This window comes from Perognathus longimembris, chromosome 3, assembly GCF_023159225.1.
Source record: "Perognathus longimembris pacificus isolate PPM17 chromosome 3, ASM2315922v1, whole genome shotgun sequence".
NCBI lineage: Eukaryota > Metazoa > Chordata > Mammalia > Rodentia > Heteromyidae > Perognathus > Perognathus longimembris.
The window spans coordinates 3341761-3367375 of record NC_063163.1 but is presented as its reverse complement, the minus strand read 5'-3'; the positions used below and the strand labels follow the sequence as shown (position 1 = coordinate 3367375).

The following is a 25615-nucleotide window of genomic DNA, read 5'->3' as shown; positions in this document are numbered from 1 at the left end:
GTGCACTGTACCTATATCAAATGACGATTTAGGGACAAAAGGACCTAACAGTGATTCACAGGGCACTGTTACCTGGGTAAAAACCATTCTTATTTGTCAAAGTTTAAAGGCAATATTGGGGGGGGGGCGGGGAATGATGATGCAGGTACCCTAAATTTATACTTCTCTGTACCTCTTCCTTTCTGGCATTTCCTAGCTCCATTTACTCATGTAAATTATATATAAATCATTATAGATCAGGTAATACAACCTAATCATCAAACAGTGCAACCAATTACATAACAGAGGGTATAGTATGTTATTATCAACTGTGACTATTGTACGTTACTCAATTGTCACTTCATGGACAACTGAATTTCCAAATAGAACTATACAAAAACAATCACAAAATAACAAAAGGACTCAAGTAACAACTCGTGGCACAAGTGTTAAAAATACAAGTAAATAGAACAACGCTAGCCAGGATTCTATGCTTCTTTGCATGTACTCTGGGAAAATGCATCAAAAACAATTAAGGCAGTGCTCCTCTGGAACTATGAAACGGGAGGATATGAACTAACAAACTGCCCAGAGCGCTGCCCAAGAGCACAAACACATGTCCGGGTCACCACGGGGGAGACCCAGGCCGGTTGGCTACATCTCGGGGAAAGTGAGCCAGTTCAACTATTAAGCCCCTTCCCCTACTTGAAGCATTAAAGAGTCCTGACACCATGCTAATTGAAAGGTTTAGTTTATACAATGGATAATTCTACAAATTCAACAATAGAAATGGCAACCAACTACATATCTTAAATAGATCATAAAAATAAACAGTCATTAGTTATTAATTCTATGCCGCATCAAGAATACCCTAAGGAAACAAATTGCAAATGAAAGCGTATTTATAAGTTAGGGAACATGTGAACTACCGTCAGGAACAGTTTTAGCTTTTTATAGTTATGTACAAAGGCAGTGGGCACAAACGAAGGGGACAACCTACTACCTCGTTGCAGCCCAGGGAAGACTGTGAGTGCGCTAACGATCCCATCCATCCCTGGAGCCTAACAGAGAAGCCTGAGGGCCCCTAGGATCTCCACGGCGTCTCCCAGCGGTAAGCAGACACGGCGTCCAAGGACTCACCACGACTTGACACGTGTGGCGGGTCAATCTTAAAGCCTTTTAAGTCCAGGCTATGCCCTTTAGGTACAAGGTTTAGAACACTGGCGTAGCAAAATCAAGTTTTAAATAAATATGGGTACACAACTTAGGAACAATTAATCTGCATCCCCCAGAAAGTTACATTAAAAAACTCTAAGAACTATGAATACTTATAGCTAATCAATATATGATTCATAGCCAATCTTAATTCTCCAGAGAAATAAGTTTGATTAGAGTAAGAGGTATCTTTAGTTACTAGAAGGTTCTCACTACAGGTTCATGCCTACGTAAAATTCTATCTTTAAAGATACTGAAACTGATTTCATTGTTCCGTACCACCCCATTGAAGAGCTCAAAACCAAAATAGTTACGTTCTCTTGGCATGCACACACAAAATAATCGACCATTTAGTCATCTCATTAACTTAGGTTTCCAGTCTTAAAGATTTCAGCCCTCCTGGGGAACATTTATTTTCTCTACTGTGACATGTTTATGTACCACAGGTAACATTTTCATAACTATCATTTTCTTAAACATTTTAATGGCAGCAGACTTATAAGGATGAGGCAGATCTTAGTGTATAAGATGGTAAGGTCATCCGTAAGATTTCACATGCATAAAAGGATATGATTTTTAAATGTTTTTGTCCCCCCAAATAAACATGCAAGGACAAGTTGACTGGTTTAGCCTTTGAGAATATATTAAAAGCTAATTTCTTTCTGATGGCCCCTTTGAAAAGTGATCTAATACTCCATAATCTTTAAGTGAATTTTTCAGTCTTTGTATTACAGTATAATTTGTGGTGATATCTTATTCCTAAAACAGAGGCACAAGCTTAAGGTGTCTTAAAGGAAACACTTGATGTGATTATTCTATCTTCATAAATTTGTTAAAATAGCCATGAGGTATTAATTCATAAGTATATTTAGTGTACATACTGACCCTAAGTTAAATGTACAAACAAGAATATAGTTTAATTCTAAGGCTTCTAATTGACCATCAAAAAGGAAACCACCCACGTTTTAAGACTTGAACAGAACTTAAAAAAAATTGCTTAAACATATGAATTTAAGACTTTACTTTATTCAGCAAAATCATTTATTTACACAATGGGGAATGCTGGTTTGATTTTGTCAGTGACGTAAACACAAGCTGAACAGAGACAATACTGAGTGTCCACATGTATTCTGGTTACCAGAGCTGTCCAACTGTTTCCTTACCTGCGTCGGGAACGTCAAGGGCGCCAGCATCACAAAGACACTGGCTAACAACACACTGCACAGGTCCACTTACACACTAGCATTTCCAATGCAATCGCCGACTTTTCCTTTTTTTATAAGTGTATAAAAAAACAAAAAGTCAGCAAAACCAGCATTATTGATGGAGTAAACAGAGTATAACTCTGAAGTCAGTGGCCAGTAAAAACCTTATCAGACCATTTTATAGTTCACAAAGTGATCTGCTTTTTTTCAGACCACCAATGCAGAACCCAAACAAGTGAAAAATATAGCACTGTTTACAAGACGGCAATGATCTGATAAGGATTTGACTCTTAAAGTTCAGGGTGAAGGGGGGAGGGGATAAAAGGGATTGCAGAGCATAGCCCCTATTAGAACAAGCTAACTTTTCAGATTTTCCAAATTAAAAAAAAAAAAAAAAGAAAAGAAAAAAAAAACACTTCAACATGAAGCTACAATACAAAGTTTTTCCATTTTTCTTTGTAAAAAGTTCAGTCTGTCATTCAGTCCTGGGTTTTTAACGAGAAGGACAGTTTTGGCCTGGACTTCCCCTTGCCCAGGATAATTTTTTGTTCTTCTTTTTGTTGTCGTTGCCGTTCTTGTTCTAGTTTCATCCTTTCCTCATGAATCTTTCTTTGTTCTTCAACAATTCTTAATTGTTCTTCAGCCTGCAAGTTAAAAGAAATATTTGTAAATTTCTATCATTTTCTTACCTTCACTTATTATATACTAAAACTAAATTATGTAAAATGTCAATTGATAACCAGTACAATGCATATAGCAGATTTCTGAAGTTTACCTAAACTTACCTAGTTTGCATAGACAGTAAATAGTAATGGAACAAGAATTAAATGAGAAAAGAACTGTACTTTTGTACTTTTTCTTTTTTTTTCTTTTTTTTTGCCAGTCCTGGGGCTTGGACTCAGGGCCTGAGCACTGTCCCTGGCTTCTTTTTGCTCAAGGCTAGCACTCTGCCACTTGAGTCACAGCACCACTTCTGGCCATTTTCTGTATATGTGGTGCTGGGGAATCGAACCCAGGGCCTCATGTATATGAGGCAGGCACTCTTGCCACTAGGCCATATCCCCAGCCCCTCTTTTTTCTTGCTGGTCCTGGGGCTTGAACTCGGGGCCTGGGTGCTATCCCAGAAGCCTCTTTGTGCTCAAGGTTAGGTAGGTAGGGCCTTACCACTTGAGCCTTGGTACCATTTCCCAGCTTTTTCTCAGTAGTAGCTAGAATAGCTAGAATTCTAAGTGTGAACCATCAGCGCACAGCTCTGCATTTCCTTTTCTATGGAAGAATTAGTTCCTTTTAAATTCCTTCAACCTCAAGCAACCAACTGCCTTCTTGTGTTCTCCAGATTTCCTCACTTTACCAAGAGATTCATTCAAGCCATTTTGTTCTCATAGTGATTTATCCACCCATCCAGCAATCACTCAGCCCTCCCAAAAGGCATAGAGATTGTTCTAGATGTCACATCTGGAGACAGTGAGAGAGGAGAGGACAGGTACAGTGCAGAGCTCTCAGAACAAAAACTGAACCCCAAATGTGAGTGGTGCTAATACTAAGAAAGCACAATGTAACCTGGAAATGTTCAGAGTTATCTATCCTCAATCTAGAACATTCACTCCCATCTTCTGAGCTGTTTTCCTATTCCTAGCCTAAGTAAATGCTTATTAATATTTTTTAGGGTCCTGCTAAGGTAGTCCAGGCTGACCTGAACCACAATTTTCCTACCTAAGCTTCCTAAGTGCTGGTTATAAGCACAGTACACCATGCCTGTCCATTGCTTCCACTTCCATTATTCTACTGGAACTACTAAACCCACCTGTCTTCCTTAGCTTTTCACTGATATTTAAAACAGAGACTGATCTGAGCGTGGCCTGGTGGTGCTTGTAATCTTGGCACTTGGGTGAAATCAAAGAAAGATGACAAATCTGAGGTCAGCTACAAAGAGTTCAAGACAAGCCTGAACTAAACCCTAAGACTCTCTTGAAAGAAACATAAAACTGGAAGAAAAAAAAAAACAAAACACTCTGCTCTCATTATCTCTACATCATCTACTTTACACTTTTAGTAAGTCATCACACCTATAGGGTTAAGAGCTTAAGTGTGCATACTGAGTTATGGTCTGTAAAGGTCTTTTTGCACACATATTAAGGATGGGGCACACGAAAACCCTGAGGCTTGAAGGTAAAAGGACTACCTCAACCTGGAGAGGCCTATGCTACAGACTCCCGTCTGGACCCTGTCACACTGACAGACATGTGACAACACCTGCTATCTTAATAAGTAACATTTTGACCCTATTAAAATTTTGTGTACAGTGTTTTTATTGGACAAATTTAGGGTCTGGAATTTCTCTTAATAAATGCTTGTACACAAGAGAATCCATGTTTCTAAGACAGGTGCCAGTGGCTCATGCCTGCAATCTTAGGATCAATGTTGAAAGCCAGCCCAGGCAGACAAATCTGGAGATTCTTGTCTCCCCAATCAACCACCAGAAAGCTGGAAGTGGAGGTATGGAGGTAAGGGAACGAGCCAGCTAGTACTGGAATGCACGTGCACGCACTCACACCTCTACATTCAGGAATTGTAAAAAGACCAAAACATGTAAAAACCAACACTGCACAACTTTTTTTCTTTAAAGGAAGCAATCAGGGGTGAGGAAAGCCTTCCTGTTCTGAAAGGAAGGCTCTAAAATATGTCAACTGAAATGGCATAGTAGTAAACAGCAAAGTAGAGTGCATTATGTTTTTGCAACCACGAGAATAAAACGATTGCAAGCTTAGATCACCCTGAAGATACATTCCAGAAATTCTGGGAAAATACAAATAGGGCAGAATATACCTTTTAGAGGTGGGGATGGGGAGTATATGAGAAAAGGCTCAGAGGCCTTTACCTTCTTAATAAAAATTGAACCATGTCACATAACAAATAAGTTAACATTTTGGCCAGCTGCCCAAGGCTCAGGCCTGTAATCCTAGCTACTTAGGTGTCGGAGGCCTGAGAATCTCAGTTAAAAGCCAACTCAGGCAGAAAAGTATGTTAAGACTTTCATTTCCAATGAACCACCAAAAAAAAAGGAAGAAAAAGAAAAAGCCAGAAAAGGAGGTGTGGGCTTAAGTGGTACACCACTAGCCTTGAGCACTTTTTAAAATTTATTATCCAAGTGATATACTTGAACACTTTTTTTAAAGCTCAGGAACAGCCACACTCACCCAGAAACAGGCTTAAATTTTAAAGGACATCAAACTTAATAAACTGAAAATAGTAATTACCGCATTGAGATTAGATAGTAGACAATCAAATTTCATTTTATGTCACTAAGAGGAATGGTTTAAGTTCACTAGAATTGTACAGCAACAGGGCTATTAATCTGCATTGTCAAAAATATAGTGATGATTAGAAGTACTTAATAATGCAACCATTTGAACTAAACTGAACAAATAACCTGCCTTTCACAAACTGTATTTCATCTGCTTTCTATCCACTTATAAAATTGGTTCAACACAAAACAAAGTCCTTTTTCATTTTAATGATCCTCTAGTAATGAAAAAACATGGTTTCCTGTCCCTCCATCTGGGAGTCTGGAATAATTCTATACCTCCTTGCTAAGTACTAGCTCCTAATTGACTTCATCCATCCTGATTGACACTATTTGCCAAAAAATACCCACTGCTTCACATTCATAAACAAAGCAATAGTCACACGACAGTTAGGGAACACTAAGCTCACTCACAGGATTTTACCATGACACTGTAGAGGCCAAAGAGAAAGATACCACCGGCAAAAACACTAGACCCAGTGCATTAGGACAGATCTTTTGTCTGCTTTCCCCAGGACTCTTTACCCCATATCTAGTATTGACTGGTGAGAAAGACTATGCAAAAGCAAATGTGCTACACTGTTATAGTTGAAGGGCCTCCTTGACCCTCCCAGTTTCCTGTCCTACCTCCTTTACCCAGAGTTTACTGATAGCTCTATTCCCTTCATCTCAATTCCTATTTCCTCTTCAGTTATCTTTATAACCCCCCATCATTTTCTAACTTCAACCTTAGACAATTTTATCTCCTGAGATTCCACGTTCCCTAAAGTGAGTCAGGTTTGGGATATTTTAAGTAAAAATCACTCAGAACTCCAGACATGGCTGTATTACTGTCATTTTCATATTTCATACAGTTTGTCTTGTAAAATCTCACATAAAAGAAACTGTACTACTATCCAGATGCAGCACTTTCAATTTTCTATACCCTAATTGCTCTCTTCCTCGGAGTCCTTGTTTTTTGGTCTTGGTCGTTCACTCCTTTTTGCCTGCTGAAGTTGTCCCTCGCAGCCTGTGAATCAGTGCTCCTGATTAATCTTCTCCTACTACAAGAGCTTCCCTCATGGCTTCCTCCGTATGTATACTCCTCTCAGCACTTACCAAGTTTATTCATTCTCTACTTTGTGACAACTGTGTAACAACGCTCTCTTCTGATTCTTTTTGCCAACTTTTGGTCTCTACACCATTCTATACAATGTCAGTATGCTCCCCAATGTCAAAAAACTACTTGTTAAGTTGTTGCCTCCACTGTATTAGCATAAGGCTGAAAAATAAGGATTGTTTTGGTGTTTTTTTTTTAACATTCATGGAACAGGTCTTTCACACGTACCTGATGCTTCTCTATCATTTAAGGCTAAATTAAAATATTTGACCTTTACATTTGGTGTAAAGAGGTCCTCAAGGTTGCGAGGCAGGCACTCCGCCACTTGAGCCGCACATGCAGCCCCATTACCAACCTTTTCACCTGCTTGTGTACCTGTATTGCAGACTGAACTCAAGGGCCTCGAGCTTGGGCGTGCGTGTGCCTGCCTGTGTGTTTGCTCAAGGTTGCAATCTAAACTCCTGTGCCTCTAACTTTCTACTGTTTACTGAAGTCTCATACTTTTATAACCAGGCTCGCTTCAAGTAGTGATCCTCAGAGATCGCAGCGTGAGTAGCTAAAAGGCTTGAGCCACAAGCACCCAGTTTCAATTTACCATCTTTTAAATTAGACATTTTTGTCTCAACCAATTAGTATACAATGCTTCACATAGCACAATGAGCTTAGCCAGGATAAGGGAAAAATACTTCAACAACCTGTAAATGCGCAATTTATAAATTTGTATGCATTTTACCACTTTAAACGTCTATTTAGTCAAAATCTGTCCTTGCATGTCTGTCTACTTATATGTTAAGCGTTCACATAATGAGTTTCATCCTTTCCTGTTTTACTACTACCTTCCCAAGTGGCTTCTTTCTTTTTTTTTTTTTTTTTTTGGCCAGTCCTGGGCCTTGGACTCAGGGCCTGAGCACTGTCCCTGGCTTCTTCCCGCTCAAGGCTAGCACTCTGCCACTTGAGCCACAGCGCCACTTCTGGCCGTTTTCTGTATATGTGGTGCTGGGGAATCGAACCTAGGGCCTCATGTATCCGAGGCAGGCACTCTTGCCACTAGGCTATATCCCCAGCCCAAGTGGCTTCTTTCTGACACAATCTCAGGAAAAGTTCACTTTGCACCAACATCTATCACATTTTTTAAAAGTCCAATTTCCTGCTCTAAGACAGTACAATTCACATGCATTTCAGAAACCTAGAATTCAGGGATATTGTTAATAAAGTTGGAGACTTCAGAAAATCTTAGGTGCTACTTGAAATAAATTCACATTATCCATCTTCAAGTTATCTGAAGATTGCTGTGTTTTGCCAATACAAACTCACAAACTAGAAACCACCCTGCCAAAATGCCAAATCAAGCCGAGCCTCAACTTGAACTTTTATCTGATTTAATAGGATCAAGTTGTGGATTTATTACGTAGTTTTGACCACGCATGACTAAAAAAAAAAATTCTGAAAGAAAAACCAAGGAATTCCCAGTTCCTCACGCATCGAGCTGTTTAAATTGCTTTGTGATCTGCTCAATGCTTCTCTGCCCTGCATCTGGTAGACAGGTGACTTCCAAACAGCAAATGGTACCCCAAAGGAAAGCAAAAGTCCTCAATTGAAGAGATACAGTAAAAAGTTCACATTTGTTCAAACCCAGTGTGTTGTTAGAAGAAGCTGGGCAGTGTTCAGAGAAAAATAAACCAAGCACCTGCAGTATGCTTCAACTCTATGCACCCAGAGGGTTCATTTTTCCTCCTCAATGACACAGCTGGGAATACCAAACTGAGGGGTTCTACTGTGTGTACCACTGAGTATTTTCTGTCTTTTTTTTCCTTTTGGTAGTACTAAAGGTTTGGATTCAGGGCAGAGATATTTAACCAAGAGTTCTCTGTAATATACTAAGTTGTCCATGTTATCTCTCCAGTATTATCTTTTATGAATAGCACAGTATGGTTTTTTTTGTAAGAAAACCACCTAGAACCAACTCTCCTCCTACTTTTACCGGGATCCATTGATTAGAACTGAAACCTCTTTATGCCTGTGTATTTTTCATTGCCATTAAAACAAGTAAAAACATAAAAAAATAAACCTTGCTCTCCCTTCCCTGCCTAACAATGTGACATAGCAAGGAACGTCTTTCTGTCAGCACATTCTACTCTACTTATGACCAACTTTACAGATGTCTCTTTCAAACCAAGGTCCTGTGTCTTTAGTTCTTGGCCCTAAGTACCAGTAAACAACCACACCACATATGTCCTTTACTTCCATCTCAGATTTATACTATTTTGTACAAAAATGTTTTCCCTTGTGCCTACTTCCTTCTGGTTTTGAAACATTTCTTTACAGTCTATTCTTACACTGCCTTCTTTATTGAAATTTTAGGTGTTCTATATCCTTTATATCTCTTTAAGAGTATGACCATGGCATGACACTCACTACTCGATAAACTTGTTCAAGTGTGTGAAAAGTTTAATCTGTCGGGTAACTGTTAACTAGGCAACCAGTACAAAACCAGTACTGTTTTAATTAATCCCAACGTTTTGTTGTTGCAGTTGCCAATAAATGTTTAGGCACTGATGAAATAGGAGTGACATTAGGATAGACACAATTGGAGACAGGTGATTCAACTTCCCTAGGAAATGTGTTTTAAAACCGCTGCAAACATTAGAATTCTCCCCAGATCGGAGGTGAAAATCTAGTCAACTCTTCCCACCTGTTTCAAACTGAAAGCCTGTAGTAGAGAGGGAGTCCTCGAAAATAAAGTAAGTCCCAAAATAAGTAACTGATAAGAGCACAAAACCATTCCAAAAATACGGAAGAAAAACAGAGCAAATGCAAAAACTCATCATTCACTCACCAGTTTGGCTTGTGCTTCTGCAATTTTTCGGTTATTCTCTTCAAGTATTCGTTCTAGCTCCTCACGCTTTGCCCGTTCTTCCTCCTAAAGGGGAGGACATGTTAACATGTTAGAAAAACAAAATGTTTATTTTATTGATAAATATTTACTAATCTTCCTCTGAACTTTTGATCTGACTTACAGGGTAGCTTTATAGCTACCTTCCATCTGACAAACTGATAAACTGCGTAGTCACTAAAATTGGTTTCTAGCACTAAATTTAAATCATCCCTCCCAGTCCAAACAGCAACCGACTAAACCCTCCCTAATGATAAGTTTCCTGGCCATTATTACTAATACTTTAATATCACACAAATCAACAAGGACAACTACAAAACTGGATAGTATTTACCAAATTAAAAAAATAATATATAAAATATAAATAAAGTGAATATTTGTCTCACCAATTATGTATACCTACGTATTCTTTACCTATACTCCTTTAATCAGCATTAAAAGTTGAATATTTACTGTCTTGTCCAGTGTCCTGCAGAGTGTGCTCCTCGGCTGCCATACGCGCCAGCTTCCTCTTTAAAATGATTTGTACTGTTAGCTTGGCATACCTGCATCAGCAGCTCAACCATTTATAAAGAAACAACATACAAGGAAGGCTGAGCTGAGGAATGCAGATGTTTATGGTAAGAAGGAACAAAAAATGTAATTCATCATTCCTAAGGCAAACAATTAATAAGAAAAATACATTTACTGTTAGTGAAAAATACAAATGGTAATCCATACTTCATGGAACTAAGGGCTTCTTCCATGGGGCAAATGGACTTAACATTCAGATGGTGACAATTTCTAAAGGCAGCTTATATTGTCATCTACAGTCTGAACTGAAATTCAGGAATCCAGGGGATGCACAGTCAGGAAATAAAATTCTGTCATCTTTTCTTTTTTCTTGGAGAATTTAATGAAATTTTATAATGCAAACTATATGAAGATTGCTTGATGGCTTTGGGCAGTGTTCGGATCACAGCATACATAGTCAAATGATTTTAATACTTGGGAAGACTGTCAAGAGGATTGTGTCCGTGTAAAAAACAAAAATGTTAATATGAAACAAAAAGTAAATGAAGAGAAAAAAATCTTACTATGATTAATAACTCGCTACAAGATAGCACAGTTACTCCAAAAATATCTTCAGTACTGATACAAAAGTCATATATATATATTCAACTTTATAGTGTCTGAAATCAACTACAAATATAGGCATGTCTACCTAAATTCAGGACAAGGGAAGATGTATTTCACAAGCAAAGTTTACTAGACAGCAGAGATTTAGTACAATGTCAGCTTGTCCACAGTAATGTCAGGATGAGAAGTAACAATTAGCCATGTGCTGCTGCTTCAAGTCAAACATTTTAGATAAGAGAAACAGAACTGCAGGACTTTCTATAGCCACACCAATGGTAATCACATTCATAATGCAAACTATGTTGATGGGCACTTAGTGCGGTCAAGTAATCTGCCTTGAGTGTTTCAGTAACTTTCACCAAGTGATAGGATCCTGGAGTAATCAGTGCAAACAAGCCATAAAGCTTCAGTAGCAAATTACTGTCTCACAGAAAGACATTTTCAACTTCTGCTCCAGCTGCTGATAAAACAAATCATGTGTTTAGCTCGACTCCAGACAAGGACAACCTGTTCCTTCATAACTCTCTAGAGAAAAAAAGGAGTTGTTAGTAGACACTAAAAAAGTGGATGAATAATCTGGACATTTTTTCCTAAAAAAAGATTCTTTGAAACACATTAGGAAAATGGAGGGCCTTATATGATCAGATTGCTAGAATTAGTCCACTGTGTGGAAGGATTTAGGATTTAGGGAGGGGGTGAGAGATAAAAGGAGGAAAAAGAAGAGTGAGAAAACCTATTTATCAAAGGCAGGTACTGTCACCCAATGTTTGGCCCTGCACTTTTCCATCTGACTGCAGGCAAAAAGCCTCTCACAGTCTAGGTAAGAGTGACAAACAGAAAAGAATCATAGGCATAGGTGGATTCGTTTGTAAACCTTTCCCCTTTACCACTCCCTGTCTCCCCCCACTCTCCCAAAAAAGAATGTAAGTCCTGCAGCCATGGCAAAAGTTTCAAACACTTCTCAAAAATGTAGGCCAGTTCCATTGAACTCAAAGAGTTTCCTTAAGTTTTTTTATAAGAAGTAACTTTTATGTATCAGTCAGCACTACTGAATAGGCTAAGAAATTAACCTTCTTTGCAGCAATGTAAGTTTAGATGAGAAAGGAATTGGATAGTCTGTATTCCATCTCTTTCTGAACTGAGCAAGAGGCACACCCAACACTGAAAGTTTTGCCATGGACTGTCTCTACTGTCCCAACGACCGAGCGTTACCTCTCTGGCTCTCTGTGCTGCTAGTTCAGCTTGTCTCTGTCGCTCGAGCTCTTCGAGCAACTGCTTTTCCATGATGCGCTTGGCTTCCTCCACCCTCCGGAGGACTTCTCGCTCAATCTCATCTTTCCGTTTTTCCAATTCTTCCTCTACCCTTTTCGCCACCAATTCTTCCACTCTTCTAGCTGTTTCTTCCTCGATGAGTTTTTCTTCTATTTCCTGCTGCCGGCTAGGAAATAAAAGTAGAAACAACTTAGATATATATATATATATATATATATATATTTTTTTTTTTTTTTTTTTGGCCAGTCCTGGGGCTTGGACTCAGGGCCTGAGCACTGTCCCTGGCTTTTTTTTTTTTTTGCTCAAGGCTAGCACTCTGCCAACTTGAGCCACAGTGCCGCCTCTGGCCATTTTCTGTATATGTGGTGCTGGGGAATCGAACCCAGGGCCTCATGTATATGAGGCAGGCACTCTTGCCACTAGGCCATATCCCCAGCCCCAACTTAGATATCTTTAAAAACCTAAGAATGAAAACAAAACTAATTTTAAGCCTACCAAACCACTGAGCTGGATTTTATGTATTCACCTTAGAATTCATGTCAAGTTTAAAGAAACCACTTATCAATGTGTTAATAAAGACATTCAAATAAATAAAAAAATCTTTCCCTCTACCATATTCTAAATATTGAAAAACTGGTATACATTAAGAACCTAGTTAATTTTCACTTAGAAACAATCTAAAAAAAAATCTACTTTTGTTATAAAGCTTATAATGAAGATAGCTTTCTACCAAACTTGCTTATTTGCCCATCAACTCAGTCTATGGGTTTAGCTACAGAAAAGTCAGTCCATCTATTACGTCTTGGCAATTCAAATAGGCTGAATTCATTTACCCTTTCTTAAGTAAAGATAATAAATACAGACATGAAGAGATTCAGAAGGCTTATAAAATAGAACTGTGCAGCTGTCACTGAAAATAGACAATTTATGGTTCAAACTTTGTATCTCCTACTGGGCCTTTTCTTGCTAATTTTAACTAAAGGTTCTCTACAGATAAAGCAGAATAGTGAAAATACATTTTATTATTAAAAAGTTCAATGAAGCATATGATTACTGACTTATTTACACTAACTTATTTGCTGAAAATAAATTTTTGTACTCAAAATACTGGTATTTATCAAGGTATTGTCATGGAAATCTTGCAGGTTTTGTATCAGTGATACCCACTAGTCACAGGTGTCTAGTTTGAGTTGAAGATTCACATGGAAACAGGTATCTCATAAAAATGTTCACTTCATTAGGTGTTGATGGATAGTATTTTGCATAAGCTGAGACTACATTAAAATTAATTCCATTCTTTTCTTTAACTCAGCCACAGGAAATTCTAAATTGCATACATTATTCACACTGTATTTCTTGTGGATAGCATGCTGAGACAGTCATTTGTGCTGAATATATGAACTCAGAGGCTCTTAGCAAGTACCTAACTCCAAAGATACCCATTTATTAATACTTAAACATTCTCACAGCCCAACAAATGAAATAAAACCTGTAACTTTTATCTTCTGCCAACTCATATTACATACATATGAATGAGATAGGCAATTTCTATGTGACCTTTCAACTCTTCAGCTCATTTCCACTCAATTCTATTCTTGGCATGAATTCCCACACTTTTACCCTCCTGTTCATACTACTAGATCAGTATCTAAATTTATTTTGGTTTCTACATCTTTCTTCCAAGCAGTAGGTACTAAAGTTGATTTTTTTTTTCTCAAGGTCCTAGACATTCGGAACCATTGTGGGGACTCTTTGTTTCTTTAACATCTCCCTCCAAGAACTAGCTATTTTCTTTTTTCAAAGGTGTACAAAAGACTTACTACTGTCCTTTCCCTTTTTAACCTCCAATCACATACAGAATTCTGATTTCTGTAAGCCTTATTTTTTACCCCAGCAGTTTCGTGAAAGAGGACATATCCTCTACAATAAATAATAATTATCAGGGGCTGGGGATATAGCCTAGTGGCAAGAGTGCCTGCCTGGGATACACGAGGCCCTAGGTTCGATTCCCCAGCACCACATATACAGAAAACGGCCAGAAGCGGCGCTGTGGCTCAAGTGGCAGAGTGCTAGGCGGGAAGAAGCCAGGGACAGTGCTCAGGCCCTGAGTCCAAGGCCCAGGACTGGCCAAAAAAAAAAATAATAATAATAATAATTATCAGGAGCATCTGCGGAAAAATTCAACCAATTTCTATGGGGCTCAAGGACTGACAACTTTGGAATGTGGATGGATATTTGAGTAAAAATAATCCACTACAAGTCAGCTGATTCTTATGAATATATGTAGTGAAGCCTAAAAACCTTAATAGTACAATGTAACCCTCAATTAGGTGGAAAAGCATACTTAGTATCCCTAATAAATACTGTGGAATAATTCCAAATGAAATGTTCCACACAATGTGGGCAGGAGGAATAGGATAAGGTCCTAAGTTTGACATCAGGAGAAAAGTTCTCAACTTAATGGAGGAATCTGGAAAAAGCCAGAGACCTGATACTCATTCAAGGTTTTGTCAGGCAGTCAAGCTATTCCTAAATCAACAGCACAATGGCCGCTGTTTCCAAAGATTTAGTCCAAAAGGAGAAAATAAGCCAGGTAAATTCAGCCTACTACAGCTAACGCCAAATCAGCATGGTCAATGGTCAGCAGCCTGTCCTCTCTATTCCTAAAAGGACCACCCCAAACCATAGGGGCAGGAAGACAGGCAGTGTCCAGGCAAAGGCAAGGAGGGAAGAACCGTGCTCAACTGGGAGGGCGAGAAGCAGCGGTCTGCAGAACTTTTTCCTAGAGGAACCAGCACATCCCACCATGACTGCACTCCCCGTGAATTCAGGCAGGCAAAGAGGAAGCCCAAGTATCACCAAGAATTTAATTTGTTGTTATTGGTACTAAGATAAACAAAACAATGTTACTTCAAACCTGAGAGAAAAGCACTTTAATTTCTAGGCCCAGAAAAGGCTACAGCTCAGTATCATCTATCCTCCCCTCCCTTTCTATACACTTAACTCAGAAAAACAATACACACAAGCAAGAAGCATGAAATTGAATGGCAAATTAATTATACCATCATCAGAAACACTGTTAAGGTACTTCTCACTGGAAGCCTTCAACTTTAAGAGGGAACTGAACCACTTTTAGACAAAGGCTAACACCCATTATTTAGAGAATGTGCTCGGGAGCTGTCTCTCTGGGATGTCTGTCCTCCCTCCAGTGTGCCTCACACTTCTCTGCCTTGCAAGGTAGCACGATGCTGATAGAGGGTTAAATAAAAATCTCAAGTTTTTAATTGGGAATCATGTAAGGCAAAAGTTCCCATCTTTCCAGTTTTAGGGATTTCTAAAAGTCATAACAAACTTTAATGATCTTAACTAAGCATTTCTATTACCTTACCTAGTGCAAAAACAAAGTGTGAGAGGCCAAGATAGGCACCACATTAGTAGTAAAGAATTCATAAAGGTCTCATCATCTGCGCTGTTGTCTCCAAGTACTAGAGTATATTTGTTCATAAAACACTTTTCCTTGCCTCAAAATGCTGTCAGAGATTGTGATGCATGTTTGTAATCCCAACTATTCAGGAGACTGGAGGATCAACAGTGGGAGGCCAAGCTCCACAAGGCTAGAACCTACTTCACCAGCAAACGTGGGATTCTTTAAACTCTTTGAACCAACGACTTTCCTCCCTTCACATTTTCTCCATCTACAATAGGAAATGGGTTTATTCCACCCACTCCTGACTCCTGTGAAGCCCCTCTTCTCGGGCCCAGTACCCTATAACCTTGTCCTCAGTATATCCCACGCAGCACCCACAGTGGAAGGGCCAACAATGCTTTTTGCTGACTCTCCTCCCTTGACCACTGTAACAAACATTTGGTGGATGAGTGCTAATAATCAATCATTCTGCTATAAACATGAGGGCCGTTAACTCTTTTTCTTACATCCCACATTCAACTTTATGTCTCCTAAATGTCTTGAGTTCCTCTTTTCTCTTGTAACAACTGCCCCTACTCTCTTGACTCAACTTACTATTTTAAGTTTCCACCCTGTACAAACCCATTTAAATGTCATGACGTTTATGTCCTCAAAATCTTTCCTGTTTTTACAATAAGATCAAATCTTCAGGAAGCATCTAAAAACCACCACCCCACCCCACACAATTCCCAGCCTCTATTTCCCTCTCCAGTTATCTTCTCTACCATTCTTAAGAACTACAAGCTGCGGTCCACATCACCTTTATTCAACTTTACAATCATTTCCTTTCTGGATCTTTATTGGGCGATGGGGCCCACACACATTTTTATACCCAGCCCGGTAGTCCTATCTTCTAATATCCCCATTCCTTAAGGTAACCAAGTATTTACCCACCTGTGATGCTTCCTTTATACAACCCTAATACTTGCAACTGAATTTACTACCCGTTATTATTAGGTATTGCCCGTATTTTAGACAGATCAAGGTCTTAGAAGGGGCCAACCATCTTTATGTTAATAGGACCTAGCACAATGCCTAGCACTTATTAAATGATAAATACTAGCTCAACAAAGAAACTAACCAAGAGAAATTTGTAAACCTACAAAAGTCCTTCCTCCAGCCCTCTATTCCAATGCCCAAGTATGTTCAGTATTCTCTTTGCAGTATTTCCAAGGCATCATGATGATTTTACAAAGCAAAGTACAGGAGTTTATTAGCCTTGCCTTTCGGCTTCTCAAACACTAATGCTGTTTCTGTTAATCCCAAGTGGTGTATACCTGTTCTAGCTCACTAGACCTCTTCTCTTCTGTTCATATGTAACTTGCTGAAAACTTGTGAGTTATTCTTTTTTCTTTTCCTACAAGTCTTTAACTTTCTAGTGAAAGGGGAGTAATATTCCTGGTAGAACTCTGGGTTTACCAGAGCACAGGTTACCTCAGGGATGTCTTGGAGCTCTGTCTGTATTAGTTCTGATAGTTATTTGAGAACTACAGCTTTACAGGTAGGAATCTTGTTCAAGGCCCAAACACTGACGTCTATATATAAAGACTTATGAAAGAAACAATTGGTTCATCTTTGTTTTCGTGTACATAGTCACCAAAACTGACAGTTCCCAACAAGGCAAAACTGAAAGACCAGAATGTTTCAAGGGTAACTTGAGGGCAAAACAGCTGCAACCACCTCTGTCATCGGTTATGACGCAGCTCCCTGCCAAATCCCTTTCAGGAAGCCTACACATCCCATTCATGCTCAGGCCAAAGTGACTGTTAAAGGTGGGGCTAGCACACTCTTTCGCATGGCTTTGTGGGAGTTCAAGATCCAAAGCAGCAAAGTAACACAATTTTCAAGTACAAAATCAAAGCAAAATCCGACATAGTAAAGTCAAGTTCGTTTAGCTGGGTTGTCCATATCTACTACAAGACCCAATAGCCCGTGAGGTGACTCAAATCGTGTGATTTGCTCCAAACAGTGAGTGAGTACCATTACTGTAATCTGGCTTTCCCCTACATAAAACACTGCGTGTGCGTGCAGAGTACCCAGGGGCTGGTGACAGGAAGTAACCCTAGCTAGCTACGAAGGAGGCTGAAATCGGAGGACTGCACTTTGAAGCCGGCCTAGGCACAGAAAAGTCCCTGGGGCCTCTCATCTCCAGTTAACCAATGAAAAGCAGGAAATGGAGCTGTGGCACCCACATGGTAGAGCATTAGTTTTGGGAAGAAGAAGAAAAGAAGAAGAAAAAAAAAATCCCTGCATACCAGCAAGGCCAAAGCAACTATTCTCACACTTCCTAAATAACAGGTACATCTGCAAACGGAGATGACCAGATTTCACCGGCTCGGGGGAGGATCATGAGGCCAAGGGTGGGTAGAAAGAAAGGAGGATACACCCCCCCCCCCAGTGAACTCACGGGTTAAACACACACACACACACACACACACACACACACACACACACACAGTCGATCGCAGCCCTTTCCACCATCTCACACGTCACGAGTCCGCTGTACATAAAAGTTGCAGCCACTCGGTTGCATCCGTAGTCACGGTAGCCACGCAAGGAGGCCAGGAAGGTACGGATGCTGGTGGACCGACGGACCGGAGTCCCGCCACGTGAGATGCACGTCGGCGGCCGGCTGCGGGTTCGAGTCCTCCCGGTGTCTTCCCGGGGACCCGCAGGGAGTGTCGTCGTCGTCCCCCCCACCCACCCACCCACCCACCCCCTCGCCCACGCGGCTCCCGACTCCACCCCCTACTTCCGGGACCCTCCCGTCCTCGCGCCAAAAATCGCTTCCGCCCTCTTCCCGGTCCATCTTGAACCCCACACCCCATCCCTCCCCCCACTCCCCCCCGACCCGCGCCCGCCCCGCCCGCCCGCGTGGCTGCTTCCCGCCCGGCGCGGCCCATCCCGTCCCCCCTCCCACCCCCCCACCCCCCCCGGGCGCTCACATCTTCCGCTGCCGCTCGAACTCGGCCTTCTTCTCCTCCTCCTCGCGCTTCTGCTTCTCGTCCAGGCTGCTGCGCTTGCTCACCGTGCGCCCGAAGATGTCGATGCGGTCGGGCGGGGACGAGGCGCGCTCCCGCTCGCGCTCCCGCTCCCGCTCGCGCTCGCGCTCCCGCCGGGACGCGGCCGTGGTGGCCGAGCGCGAGCGCGACCGCGACTCCCGCCGCCGGGTGCGCTTGCTCTCCCGGGACTTGGAGCGCTTCCGCACGCGCTCCTTGTCCCGCGACCGCGAGCGCGAGCGGCTGCGCTTCTTGTTGTGCTTGCTGCTCTTGGCGTGCTTGGAGCGCGACGAGCTCCGGCTCCGCGACCGGCCCATCGCTCGGCCCCTCCCGGGTGGTGGTCGGCGGCGGCGGCCGCCCCCCTCGCCTCAACCGCCGGCCTGGCCCCGCGCGCCGCCGCCGCTCGCCGCCCGCCGCTCGCCGCCGCCGCCGCGGACCACGGGGCCCCGCCGCCCGCTCGAGGCCGGAGGAGGAAGGAAGGAAGGAAAAAGGCCGCCCCGCCCGGATGCCCGGACGCCCGCCGACCGGCCGCCGCTCCTTCGGCCGCCGCCGCCGCCGCGAAAACCGCCCTCGACGGGAAGGCCGCGACGCGAGGAATGCTTAAGATGGCAGCCGAGGCAGCACCGGCCGCCCTTCCCACAAGGCCCTGCGCGGAGCGTGCCGACGCGCGGCCCCGCCCCTCCCTCCCCCCCGGAGAACGTGGCCCCGCCTCCCGACGCGGCACCCGAGCGCGCTCGGCCCCCTTCCGCCTCGGCACCCGAGCGCGCTCGGCCCCTTCCGCCTCGGCACCCGAGCGCGCTCGGCCCCCTTCCGCCGCTCCCGGATCCCAGCGGCCCAGCTCGGCTCCTCCCGCCGCTCCGGGCGGAAGGAAGCCGGCGGGGACTTTTGTTTCCTGGTTAAAAAAAGAAAAAAAAAAAAAAAAGAAAGAAATACCAGAACTAGATACAATGAATCCATCGCATCTCTGGGTGGGGGAGGCTTGAACCCGGCCCGGGGCCTGGGCCTGGAGGGGCTCCCGGGTGGGTCAGGCTCGGGCAACCCCACCCTCCGCGGAGCCGAGGCGCGGAGGGAGGATGCACGCGAGTCACCTATGGGGTTGAGGGGAGCGGGTTCCCCCGGTGCTTGCCTGGTGTGCACCGTGCAGGAGATGAACGATGCAGCCCGTGTTGTTGTTGTTGTTGTTGTTGTTTTAATTTGATTGGTGCATGTTAATGCTTAATTTGTTGCCTGCCCTGGGGGCTTGAACTCGGGGCCTGGCTGCCATCCGTCCCTTAGCCTCTTCGCTTTAAAGGCTAGCCTTCTACCACAGCTCCACTTCTGCCTGGTTGCGATCCTACGACCTCAGCCTCCTGAGTCCCCAGGATTACAAGTTGTGAGCCTCCAATGCCCAGTTTATCCCCCGGTTATTAAGTGATATAGTTTCCCGGAGTTAAGTACAACCGTTGTAGAGAACATCGGGGGTTCAGGGGAGGGTGAGGGGAGTCACTCAGCTAGTGTGTGTGTGCAGAGCTGAACATGTCCCTAGGTAGAGGATGCCCAAACCCTTGCCCAGAACCAACAGCCCCTGCAGAGTCCAGGCCGAGCAAAGATGTATTCCTTTGTAAAAAGCAACAACTAGGTCACTATGAAAAAGTCCAGCCAAAGAGGCAACATTGTTATTTGCTTGAATATCCCGTGCCTCCACATTGTTTCAGTTCGCTTGGATTAATTAGGTAAGCAGAAGAGAGAGAAAAAAAAAATGAGGAACTCCTTTGAACAAGCCATACAGATGTCCGGGATAAACCTTATCAGGTTACAAAAACCTTTTCTTAAACTTGTATTAACAGATTAATCCTATACTTTGTCACTGTGATATTTGCATACATGCAGGTGATGTACTTTAATCGGATTCACTCGATTACTCTTTCTTAAAACTCTTCTTCCCCCTCCCAGCCTTGGAATAAGGTTTTTCGTGTGGGGGCTTCTTAAATCTTTTCAAAGCTTATCTTCAAGTAGGTTGTACAGAGTTGTTCAGTGGAACGCATCCGTTTATGAGTACAGTGCTGCATGAGGGAGCCCACCTCCTCCCTCAGTCTCCTCCATCTCTCCCAGCCAACGCCATGCCCTTCAATGTTCTCAGTTTCATTTTCATATATAGGCATTGGCTGTTATGGCTGCGTTTCCCCCACCATTCCTCTCCTGAATAGGTTTTTGTTTGTTTTTTTTAATTGGTTTCATGATGCTGTTTCCAAACATACCTACTACATAGACCATGTTCCTCCTCCACCATTACTGCCTTTCCTCTTTTCCCTCCTGCAGCTGGCTGGCTTCTTCCACCCAGAGTCACCCTTTTACAATTGTGGCATATTTTTTTTTTATCACCATGGCATTCTTTTGTTATCATAGTTGTTGTTACTATGTAGGTCTAGAATCTACATATACGTGAAAACCTGTCATATTTGTCTTTCTGAGCTTGCTAATCGTGCTCACCGGGACAATCTCTAGTCCCATCTATTGTCCTGCAAATGACCTAAGTCATCTTACAGATGAATTTGGGATGGAAGACAGAATATCTCTGGAGTAAGTGGAAAACACGGTTGGATTTTCTCAGGGGAGTAGTGGTTAAGAAGATATGCCATTTCTCCCCAAGGCAAAGGACAAAATTAGTACAGTTCCCAGCAGAGACACAAATTGTCTTTCGGTTGTATATATTAGGACTACTTACATAATTGTGAGTTTTATGTGGAAGGCCTCCTAACTGTGAGCCATCAAGAAGAGGTGAAAAAGAAGAGTAATGTCATAGTCATGGTGTAAGAGCTTTTCAAGTAGACAACCGATGCTGGAGAGCTGCATGCCATATTCGGGCTTTATTCAGGTGAACTGCTGACCTGCAGCTAAATCCAAGGCACGGTGTGCAGGCTCCAGAGTCACCCCTGGGCAAAGCCTTGTCTAGGGCAGGGGTAAGAGGTGTGTCCAGGTGGATTAGTGTGTGACCTCAAAGGAGGGGGGGGGTATAACTGCCTCCAGGTGTGCCAGTGACCCAAGTAACTGGACTGAGACTTAAACAGAATTATACAAAGTCCATTTGGCCTGCTCAAAGGAAATACCCCAAAATGGGTTTGTTACAAATTGCAGGAAATTATTTCTCACAGTTGTGCAGGCAGAGAAGTCAAGTTTAAGTTTCCAGAAGACACATCTGAGCTTCCAGGCCTTAGGGAAGAACACAGTGAGATATCTCTGGGAGAGACATGGGCAAAGAGCAGGACAGCCATTAGGGTGTTCCCGGCTCCACCTTTGGTAACTCGCCCAGTTCCCCTAGCAGAGCATTGTTAATCACTTCTCACTTTGGCTATTAGACTCCATCACAGGGATCCTGAATGGAGGAACGTACACATGTAAACTTGGAAACTGTGGTGGTTCATACCCAGTTTATTCAGGCGGCTGAGATCCCAGAATCAAGATTTGAAACCAACCCATGAGACTCTTGTCTCCAGTTACTGCCAGAAAACCAGAAGTGTCTGGAAGTGGTGGAGCACTAGCCTGGAGCCGAAAATCTCAGGGACAATGCCCACACCCTGAGTTCAAGCCTCACAACCGAAGAGAGAGAGAGAGAGAGAGATCAAAAGGGAGCTTGTCGGGCTGGGGATATAGCCTAGTGGCAAGAGTGCCTGCCTCGGATACACGAGGCCCTAGGTTCGATTCCCCAGCACCACATATACAGAAAACGGCCAGAAGCGGCGCTGTGGCTCAAGTGGCAGAGTGCTAGCCTTGAGCGGGAAGAAGCCAGGGACGGTGCTCGGGCCCTGAGTCCGAGGCGCAGGACTGGCCAAAAAAAAAAAAGGGAGCTTGTCTTCCCCTTCTACCATGTGAGAACCGAAGAGAAGGCACGGTCTATGAAGAAGAAAGCAGCCCTCACCGGACACGGCTTTTCTGCTGAGCTTTAGTCTTGGACTTGGAGTTTTCAGACCCTGTCTACAGTATTTTGTTACAGCTACCTGCAAGGACTAAGGCCGGGATCCCATTCACTCAAGTTCTCCTTCCACAACCTCCTCACCTGCCCTCCAACACAGTGTTGGTTAGGTGTGAACACATGCATTGAGGAGGCAGGTACATTTAGAGCATAGCAGGTAGTAAAGACGGGCTCTGTAATAACCTAAAGTGAACAGGATCCACTAGCACAGACATCATTAAATAGTGAGGACAGAAGGCTAGATAGTTGTTGTTTTTCAGAAACGTTCAACTAAAATAACATCGAATGCAAAATGTATCAAATTACCTTCAAAATTATAGAATAAGTTCTGTTAATTAAGCATCAGTCTGTATATTTCTACATATCAATATATACCTGTACACCTGTAGTTGCACATACATGTGTATGCATATGCATATACATATATGAATAAACATACACACACATATATATGGTGCAGTATGAGTCCTTATATCCATCCATGTATATATCTGAAATTACTTTCTATCTTATAGACAGCTATTTCTAACTTGTAATGTATAGAGAGTTATCTGTAACTCGTGACGTGCTAGTTTCTTTCTTTTTTTTTTTTTTTTTGGCCAGTCCTGGGCCTTGGACTCAGGGCCTGAGCACTGTCCCTGGCTTCTTTTTGCTCAAGGCTAGCACTCTGCCACTTGAGCCACAGCGCCACTTCTGGCCATTTTCTGTATATGTGGTGCTGGGGAATTGAACCCAGGGCCTCATGTATATGAGGCAAGCACTCTTGCCACTAGGCCATATCCCCAGCCCACGTGCTAGTTTCTTAAAACTTAAATTACCACATGCCCATTAGATAGGAACAGTTCTGGAGACACAAACCTCATAATCTGGGGGTTCTTTGAGAGTCGGAAACATCCATCTCTCCATTTCCAGGGACTGCGGGTAGTATAGCATTCGCCGTCACTGTCTCTTCTTCCTGTGATATTCAGTGTATCTCATAGTTTTTCTTTTTCTATTGTTGTGATTGGCCCTGGGGCTTGAACTCAGGGCCTGGACACTGTCCGTGAGCTCTTTTGTGCAAGTATACCACTCTACCACTTTGAGCCATGGCACCACTTCCAGTTTTCTGGTGGTTAATTGGAGACAGGAGTCCCACAGACTTTCCTGCCGGGGCTGGCTTTGAACCGTGACCCTCAAAGCTCAGCCTCCTGAGTAGCTAAGACTCCATGTGTGAGCCACCATAGTCCAGCTGTTTTGTTTTGTTTTTCTTCTTCTTTTATGCAATGCCAGGCAGGGCTAGAACTCAAGCACAGTGGGGAGAACTCCAAACTGAGCCTCTGTCTATCTTTGTAATAGCACGAGAGGGGAGGGTTGCGTTTAGACACCCCCCCCCCACCTCCATGCTCCGGCATGAGTGCCTTGTAATAACATTTGCAAAGGCTCCTGTTCCAAGGAAGATCAAAGCTAAGTTTTCAGGTAGGCAGAAATTTGGGGAGGAGAGGCTATTTGAGACCCCATTCATACCTCTTTCCTTCTACTCCACCTGACTCGTATTCCCTTGGCAGGTTAGATCCTTGACAGCACTTTTCATATTTGTGATTTAAGAAATGTGAGTTGCTTATTTAATAACCCTTTCTCTTGCTAACAACTGGGGTCCTGGGGGGATGGGCCCCTGAATTATTTCCTGACCCGCACGTGGCCACATGAGAGGCTTAAAAGAATACAACATTCAGAATGAGGTAATAACACAGAATGGGTTGTCTGGCTTCCCCTAACGACCTGAAAAAGACAAATCCTCTTTAAGTTTCTCTAGACAGAATTGAGAAATACAGACTGGGACATATTTTGATACGGGGACTTGGGACACCTCATGACTGAGAGCAAAGTTGCGGATGCTGATAAGGAATCACTTCGTGGCCCCTGACATCAGCAGAACAACTCCTGAGTCCTACCGGGGTCTTGCTGACCCTCGGCCCCCACAGCCCGTCAAAGTGACATCCAGACCTGGCTGAGGCCAAGTATCCCGCCCCAGCCATTGACATGTGCGAGGAATGGGCGGTGTATTAGCCCAGTCTCTGGATGTCAAGGACACATTAACCCAATTTTCCAGCACTGAGTACCCTGGTCCTATCTGAGTACCCTGGTCCTCAATAAAAGTTTTTTTGTGTGTGTGTTTTCTTCGGAATTCTGGGCATGCTTGGATCATTCCTACTTTACACGGTTCTGATAGTTCTGATCGGGTCTGATCAATACACTAAATTTGTGTCATTGTGACCTAGATGCTTTCTTGGAGCATCTCTTTAAACAAAGGAGGGGCTCGACCAGACGTTCCTGCCCAGAGAGTTGTCCTGTCTTAAGATAAAATATATTTTCCGAGAACTTTGTGATCCAATGAGTCATTTTGACAGCTGTCTTATTCCCAGTAGCCTTTTGGGTACTCTGGCAAGGCCAGGGAGAGAACGCTGCTCTGGTGCTCTGGGCTCTGGGCTGTAGCCCAGTGAGAGGCTGAAGCTGAACACAGAGCGCACAGTGGCTTCTGAACTCCTGCTTCCTGTTCCTGCCCAGCTGTGCTTCTCTGGCTCAGCCCTGCTTCACTTTGGTTGTTTTTCTTAGAAGCCTCCTTTCTCTGCTGACATCCTTGCTATGATAATTCCAAAAATCTCGGCCAAAACCTGAGTCTGGTTGAGACATGCTTATTTTCTTCAGATGTTTCGATTTTGATTTTCTGGCCTTCTGACGTGGCTTCTAGTTTCTTGCTAAAAGCCAGACATTATAAGGCCAAAGGAGCAGAGGCAGACAGGCAGACAGGTAGGCAGTGTTGTGGTTATCAGTCTGGAAGTTGGCTGTGTTGATGAGTGCATGCAGTTGTCAGGTGCTCTGAGGTCCCCTTACACTCTCCTTGTTTTTGTCTCTCTAAAGGTTCCCTAGAAACTCCTCCCGATACAGAGTCTGGCCTTACACATCTCCTGTCTCTAGTCCCATCAGTATACTGGACTGTTGACTTGCTAGGGTTTGGGTTTTGATTTAAGGACTCGTTGTTACAGTCTTTTTTGTTTTATTGCTGGTCCTGGCTCGGGGGCTTTTGTACTCAAGGCTAGCATTCTACCATGTGATTCTCAGCTTCACGTCTTCCTGA

At 43.1% G+C, this 25615-nt stretch overlaps 1 protein-coding gene across 1 annotated transcript; it reads right to left on the bottom strand.

The window, feature by feature from the left end:
• Positions 1-2200: 2200 nt before the first annotated feature.
• Positions 2201-18915, bottom strand: Arglu1 (arginine and glutamate rich 1). The gene is made up of 4 exons (XM_048341104.1): positions 18498-18915; positions 12027-12252; positions 9639-9722; positions 2201-3043 (listed from the first exon to the last, which is right to left on the bottom strand). Exons 1-4 carry the CDS (start codon positions 18866-18868, stop codon positions 2879-2881), a joined length of 846 nt encoding a protein of 281 aa, XP_048197061.1. The 5' UTR covers positions 18869-18915; the 3' UTR covers positions 2201-2878.
• Positions 18916-25615: the final 6700 nt, after the last annotated feature.